Here is a 7,337-nt window from a genome sequence, read left to right as displayed (position 1 = left end):
CGGGGCGGGGGGCGGGGGGGGGGGGGGGGCGGGGGGGGAGGCGGAAAAACGGCGGGGGGGGACATGGACGGGGGCGGAGGCGAAGGGGTCGCGAAGCCCCAGAGGTCGAGCCGAGCGTCGTCCGCTCGCCGCCGTCCTCTCCTCAGCCGCGGGAAGGAGGACTCCGTCGCGTCTGCGGCCGAGTCGCTGAGAAACGCCGGAGTCTTTTCTCTGCCGCCGCTTTCTGCAGCCGATGAAAGTAAAACCAGATTAATGCGTTGGAAACACGACTGAAACATCAAAGAGTACCAAAGAAACGTGCGACGCTTGCTGCCTGCGAGTAACTGCGGGCCGTTTATCTCGAAAACAAAAAAAACCAAACGTGAGCACTGAAAAATCTCACCGAGCTCGATGCGAGGCTGCGTGTTTGACACGACGAGGAGCGTCATTAAACCTGTGATAGATGTCACAGACGCGTGCACGCTGGGAGCGAATGTCACATCGTTACGAAAGACAGAGCCCGTACCTGCTTTGCTGCGGCTCGGCTGCTCGGCCTCATTGAGACGGATCTTGTCCTTTGGAATCGGCTCTTTACTCGGCGGGGAAAGTTTTCCCGCTGACAGACTCGGCTCCAACGCAGGTGCGGATCGTTTCTTCTGCGGAAATACACGGGGGACGGAGTGAGCGCGCGGTACGGGATGCTATTGATCACAAACTTTCAGAGTAATAGAGAGCAGGCGACAGACTCAGAGCGAGACCCTGGGACGTTATGTCATCAATCATAGATTACAATTAAGAAATGCAGCTCTGACCAGCCGAATAACCAGGTAAGAATTGTGAAATATGCCACTTTTTTTTAGTAAAAAGAGATAATAAGAGTCGGGTGAAGGTCTTTTAACCACACAAATGGATCATTTACCTTTTTACTGAAAGCCACTTTTACTGGAGTATTTTCTGGTTCTTGTTTCTTCTTCCCTGCAGCCCTCTTCGGCGGTTCTGCTGGCGCCTTCTCCTTCGCGGCCTTCTTCGGACTGCTCTTCTTTTGTTTGTTAGCTGCGGCCTTCGCTTTGGTTGGCGACTCCTCTTTGGTTCCGTTCGTCTTTTTCTCACATCTGTCAGCCCTGCTCGCGCAGCGGCCCGTTCGGATGGATGCGACCGTGCCCTCCAATTTTTCACTGGGCGGGCCGTCTGACGTCCCGCTTTCTTTCTTCGGTGTGTCCCCCTCCAGCACCTGGGCTAATTTGCTTTCCGCCCTGTTCCCGTTTGTTGCCGCGTTGGCCCCGAAGAGACGGGGCTGGCCGGCGGGCTTGGAGGAACCCTGCTTCGCCTGCAGCCCCAAATGCTCCTCCTGGCTGGAGTGGACGGCAGTATTATTCTCCGAAGTGTCAGAGGCGTTCGTCTTCTCGTGCTTTTTCGCAGCTTGAGTCAGCTCCCCTTGAGACGGGACGCCGGGCCACTTGTCCACAGGCCAGAATGGAGGGTATTCGAGAGCGGAGGCATGTTTTGATTGGGCGTCTTGGCTCAAAGCACCGGGCGAGCCTTGGGTATTACTCTCGGCGGCGGTTTCCAGAACCTGCTGCTTCACGATGGATGCGAGGTTAGAGAGGGGAGATTTTATTCTCTCCCACTTGTTATCCTCGGGTTTCGACGGGCTCGGAAACTTACATCCCTCCGTGACTGCGGCGCCCTTGGTCTTCGGGGGTCCCTGTGTGGTGGCTTTCCTCTGAGCGGCTGAGGGTTGCTGAGGAGGATTAGACGGCTGCTGCCAAGCCGGGCTGACGACGGCGGTGGAGTGCGGCGGCGTTGTTTTGCCGGGCCCAGGTTTCTGATGACCCTGAGCGTTGGCAGAGCTCGGCGGAGGAGTTGCCAGGGCTCCTTTCGGGGGGCAGTTCTTAGTTATGGCTGTGCTGGTGTTTTTAACATGCTTGCCACTGTGAGCATGTTGGTTCCCCTTCATCAGACAGGATGGCTTCTTTCCTCCTGAGACCAGATGTTCTCCTTGGTCGATTATAGATATAAACTCTTGCTTCGCAAAACTCTGAAACTCATCGGCGAAGGTCCCTTTTCCATCTTTGCCCCTTAGAGTAGAAGCCAGTATGGGGCTAGCCACACCTACGTATGTACCAGGGATACTCTTAATAGAGTCTTGAGAGGATCCCTTACCCCATGTTGGTTTGAGTTCTGGGACCTGGTGGTTCTGAGTCCTGTTTGACTGCTTTTGATGAGATCCATTTCGGTGCGAGTTTGGTAAAACAGGATATTGCACGGTTGAGCTATAAGCTGTGGAATGAGTCTTCTTTGCGTTCAGAAAGTCTCTCTGATTAGACTCGTTGTGGGGCTCCATCGCAGAAACGGCAGCATCGGCGATGCATTTTGGACGTTTGGATTTCGCGGACAAGTCGAGCGGTATGTCTCTCAGCTCGGAGGAGCAGACTGCATTGTCGTCGGCGGCGGCAGGAGGCGCTGGGTTCAGGGAGCCCATGGCTGTCTTGTCTATGCTGTTGGCTTTCTCCACGTGGTTCAGAAATCGGCTCTGAGACGTGATGCTGGCCAGCGCCGAGCCGCAGCAAATGGCGGCGGTGGGAGACAAGGTGTAGTGGGTGGGCGCTGCTGACGTTAATGACGGATGCTGCAATGGTAGTGCAATAGCTGGTGAGGACACCACAGAGGCTAAAGATTTGTGCTCTCCGTGTGGTTTGGCGTTCTTGTTGGACGAGTGGTTAGATTTGAGCTTTACGGTCGATCCGCCTGCTTTTTTGTCGAGGGTCCGGCTCACAGACAACGAGTACGGGTAAGTCCGCATGAGAGCCGCCCCTCCAACGCCGGAGCTTTGGGGCTGGACTTCTTTTTGAAACTGGCTGCCCGTGGCTTCTCTCAGAGCCGCAATTTGTCCCAGTGCTGGTGGAAGAGTGATTTTACAAAGCTGAGGAGAAAAATTAGGGGAAGGAAGAAAGGCAACGGGCTGGGCTGGTTTGAACATAGCAGAGCACTGAAACCCCGGGGGAACGCTTTGCAGAGGCTGTGTCTGGGGATGGGATTTCTTGCTGGATGTCACGTTGCTGTGACAGGGGCTGAGGGAGTCCTCTCGGCTGGCTTTCACGCTGCTTGACCACTGAGGAGCGGGGAAGACCCCGGCGCCGTCCGCTCGGACTTTAGGGGTTTCTGCCCTTTTCTCGGTTTTCTTCTCTGAGCTGGAGAGGACTGAGTTGGACATTGGTGCATTATTAGGCTGTTGATGCTGAAAAAGATCAGGGTTGTGGTTGCAGTTGCTCGAGTCCAGACAGGCTTTTACTGTCTTACAGTCTTTCGTTGGAGTGGTCTTGTTTTGCTGACTGAGGTTCACATCGCCTCTAAATTCAGGGGGTAGCGTCTGGGGGGGATTTCCCACCATACTAGTGGATGTTTTATTTGGAGCACTGATCTCTCTGCTCACCGTGCCTCCATCCCCTACATTCATTAGTGCAGAATCCACCTGAGTAACGACAGGGGTTAATGAGGCCAGCGTTAAGTGGATAAGAGAACAAAATGCTCTAATCAAGTAATCTAACTTCAACAAAGAGGAAAAAAAAAAACAATTACCTGCATAGGTGTTCCTTTAGCAAAACATGCCTCAGACGTTAGCTGAGCCAGTCAGGACAGTTTTCTTTGAAAGAAAGTGTTAAGCTGCAGAAGAGAAAAAAAACATATAAACTGTATTGTTCTCTTTTCAGGTAAATAAAAGTTTCACAACATATTAAGAAGCACTGTATGCAACAGCCGCTGACTTTCTGTAACACTGGGCAAATGAAAACTTCCTTTCATCAGAGAAGCTCGAAAATCAGCCGTGTTACAATTTCCTGATCGCGTAGTCGTGTTGTAAAATGACGCCCCGCTGACATTCGGTACTAACGTAGCTCCCAGGCAATCCAAACGCAAATAGAGCTGAATATGGGTGTCAAACACACTACATGAATTAAAAAACACACATTCAGATGTAGGACGCTTGAACTGACGGGACATTTAGACGTCTGAACCGAACTGTATCCTGGGTAAACCACCTTCTGGCCTGAAGTGACTCCAAACAAGCAGCGACACCGTCACCACAACACTCCTCTCACTGTCCTGATTTCACAAAGAATACATGCTTTAAAAGCTGGGGCAGCTGCCGGCTTATTTAAAATCTGTTCCAATATCCTGAAGAAAGGGTTTTAAAATATTCAACCAACTGTATGGTCAAGAACGGTGTCAGGGGATAAAATAATCAGTGGCTTAAAAAGGAGAGTTTGGACGATGATGTCATTTTTGCTTCCATGTTGTTGCCGCTGATTGCTCTGATAAACACATCGTAAAATAATCAGCCACATCTTAAGTGTCTTATCTTTCCAAATATTCGCTGAATGTGCGATCACTTCTACGCAGAGCCGAGCTGATGGGGAGCTTCGGAGTTTCTGTCTTCAGAAGCGGGAGGTCTGTAAGATCATACGTTTATCTCATTTAACATCTGTTGCCTAGCGGGGCTTGTTGAAATGTGTGGAAACAATCTGCCAATAAGTGCGAGGCAGGTAAACGGGTTTCTGAGGCTGATGCTTTGTTTGGAGCTCAGCTGACTGTGATGCAGGTCAAATTTGAATTACTTCCTTTGACATTTTCTAACAATTAATAAGAAGCTTCAACTTTAATCCTTAAAAAAAAAATTCTTTAAGACTATAAAACCAGATTATTTCGGTTCACACACATTTACCACACTGGACAGTGTTTTTCAGCCAATAGTAGTGTTTTCATACAGGAGAAAACTGTAGTTTATAGTTTCTTGAAATAATATAGGCTCTATTTTAACTTGATCCCAGCTAAATGTTTCATTATCTATGCTTTCTATGGTTACTTGGCTGAGGCAGCCATCTTGATTTGGCTTGAGTCCCAAAGTTAATCAGTTGTAGACGTAAACCCAATAATTACTTCCTGAAAGTTTCTTTAAAATCCGTCCAGTTGTTGGGGAGATATTTTGCTAACGGTACAGACGACCTGACTGCGCTCAGGCCTCTGGTGGCGGGCGACGAAGACGCGGACAATCTGGTGGAAAAAGAAACAAGGCAAAACCCCCAAATCTAAGCGGCCACGACCTTCAGGGCCTCGTGCGGCCTTGCATTAAAAACAGAATGACTTCACGAAGCCGGAAAATCCAGAAAAAAACAAAACAAACCCAAACTCTGCTGTGAACGAAACCAAAACCGAACACAGGTTCACCTGTTCCTCCGAGACGATGCAGAAAAACTGTCACAATTACATACTTCATAAATCTCTCATGATTTATGATGGAAATGTTTTTGTCTTTTCAGAAAAAAAAAAAAAGTCTTCTTTGATTCAGAAAACACGGCTCCTGTGCACACGGCCGCACACACCGGCCTCCGGAGACGTGAGCTTTCAGAAATGAAGTGAGCACCTCGGAACCGAAAGGGGGAGCGGGACTTTTAAATCGCATCGTTTGCAAAACGTGATGAAGTAACTCGGTCTGGCGCTCCTGTTTGGGCTCAACTTCTCTTTAAACTAAACGGAAAGTCGCTGTGGGTGATCACCGATCTTCAACTGGTAATAAATCTGTTTGTTGTCGTTTAATCCTGTGGGTCATCGCTTCATCTTTGAGCCTCACGGACCGTTTCGGCTCTGCTGCTCCCTCGGCCCGTTCAGAAACCGAGGCGGGTGGAAGGCGCCGAAGTCCCGGCTTGAAGCGTTTCGTGAAAGAGCCTAAAGCAACTGCAAAACTGGAAACAAAGCAAAGAATCTGCAAACATTTTGCTTTCAAAACCACATAAATGTGTGTCTTCAGTTTGTAAACCAACACAAAGGTTCACTGCAACACAAAGAGAGCTTCCTGAAGCAGCTCGTTGGCGTCAAATTCAACAATATCGTTTTTGTTGTTTCAAAATTCGACACGCTATCTATTCATTCTGTTCATATCACACATAGGCTTCAACTCATTTGTAAATCACTGGATTATTCACTTTTTCACAATCCCTTAGTTCTTAGGGAAAAGGAGCTCTGATGCAAATATTCACAAACAAACAGAGTAAGATAAAACGGGACAAGAACCCAGCCTGCGCTCACAGATGCGACAGGACGAAGACGTACATCCGGACACTTCAAGGTGCTCTTTTATCAGCGGCTCCAACAGAAGCAGGTGACCCCTGACCCCTCTGGAACCCTGGGTCTGTCCCCCCGTGCGCTCAATCAGCGATCCAAATGCGAGGCGACCGGCGGCGGTTATGTTACGGCTCGTAAAAAAAACCTGTTGGACGCAATTTGATGAAGCGATTGGGGGATGAAGAAACTGTCTTGGACGCCGTTTATTTTACAAACACTGAGCTAAAATCTGACGTAGGAACAGCCGAGAGTGATTCAGGGCAAGACAGCTCGCAGAAGGTTAGGTTTTTTTAAAAAAAAAAGGTTTGACCAAAACAACTCCGTCAGCATTCCTTCGGCACGAGACGACCTCTGTCTAAAACTCTGGCGGCAGAGGCAGCGGGCGATGTGCATTCCACAAAGAAAGCTGGGCCCTTAATTCTTTGTTTATTTCTTTTTTAAAAGCCACAGACTACCCGTGATGGAAACAAGCAGAAGTTTGGATGGGGGTCTGGGTGGGGGAAGTGTTTGTGGCAGCTACAGGATGGATTATGACCAGAAACCTTGCAGCTCGGAGAACAAGAACAGCCCCTCGAGTGCAGGCAGAGCTGCGCTGAATCCACCTTAAAGCTCTGAAGGGACGAAGATGTTTCACCTGAGGTTTAACAAAGATGAAGCACGTGTGTGTGAGGGGTGGGGGTGTCCTCTGCATACATTAACCGCACAACAGTTGCTTACAGCTGCTCGTGTCTTTGTGCTCCGGAGCAGAAAGACAAACAGTCCAGCCTGGGGACACCTCGGATTAAAGCAGACCCCTAATTCCTGCCGTGAAAAAGCCCACTTCCACCCGGTCCTGCTCTCACACACACACACACTCACACACACCAATGTCAGAGCAGAAAGTGCACAATGAGACCCACATGCACGCTGCACAAGCATGACGTTTTCTGTTGTAAATATGAGCAGGAAACACAAACTCTGGGGAGAAGAGACGGCCTCTGAGCGCCGGTCCGGACCGGGACTGGCATGTTTAGTTCGGGTTCGGGGGTGAAAACACAAAGTGATCTGCGTGTGAGGAGATTATTTTCATTTCTCTCTCCCCCCCTCCTCCTCCTCCTCTCTATTCCGTCCGAGCGGTGATGAACGAGCACAATTACGGCCAAATGATGAGGTGAGCCGACGGAAGCAGAACCGAGCCGAGAAAAAGCCCCGCATGTCAGCGGACGTCTGGACCCGTTTCCCTCGCTGATAGGTGGTGGTGG

The 7,337-nt window shown here is 49.9% G+C and overlaps 1 protein-coding gene across 1 annotated transcript in view; it reads right to left on the bottom strand.

The window, feature by feature from the left end:
- Positions 1–7,337, bottom strand: part of bcorl1 (BCL6 corepressor-like 1) — a 25,647-nt gene that overhangs the window by 7,029 nt on the left and 11,281 nt on the right. The window contains exons 2-5 of the mRNA XM_037977360.1: positions 3,559–3,642; positions 899–3,451; positions 506–635; positions 70–223 (exon numbers count right to left, since the gene is read on the bottom strand). Of these exons, the coding sequence (XP_037833288.1) occupies positions 70–223; positions 506–635; positions 899–3,451; positions 3,559–3,564 (2,843 nt within the window). The 5' untranslated portion in view covers positions 3,565–3,642. The remainder of the gene's footprint in view (positions 1–69; positions 224–505; positions 636–898; positions 3,452–3,558; positions 3,643–7,337) is intronic.

Source organism: Kryptolebias marmoratus, linkage group LG9, assembly GCF_001649575.2.
Source record: "Kryptolebias marmoratus isolate JLee-2015 linkage group LG9, ASM164957v2, whole genome shotgun sequence".
Lineage (NCBI taxonomy): Eukaryota > Metazoa > Chordata > Actinopteri > Cyprinodontiformes > Rivulidae > Kryptolebias > Kryptolebias marmoratus.
Note: the sequence above shows the minus strand (reverse complement) of the source record. Positions and strands in the feature narration are given on the sequence as shown.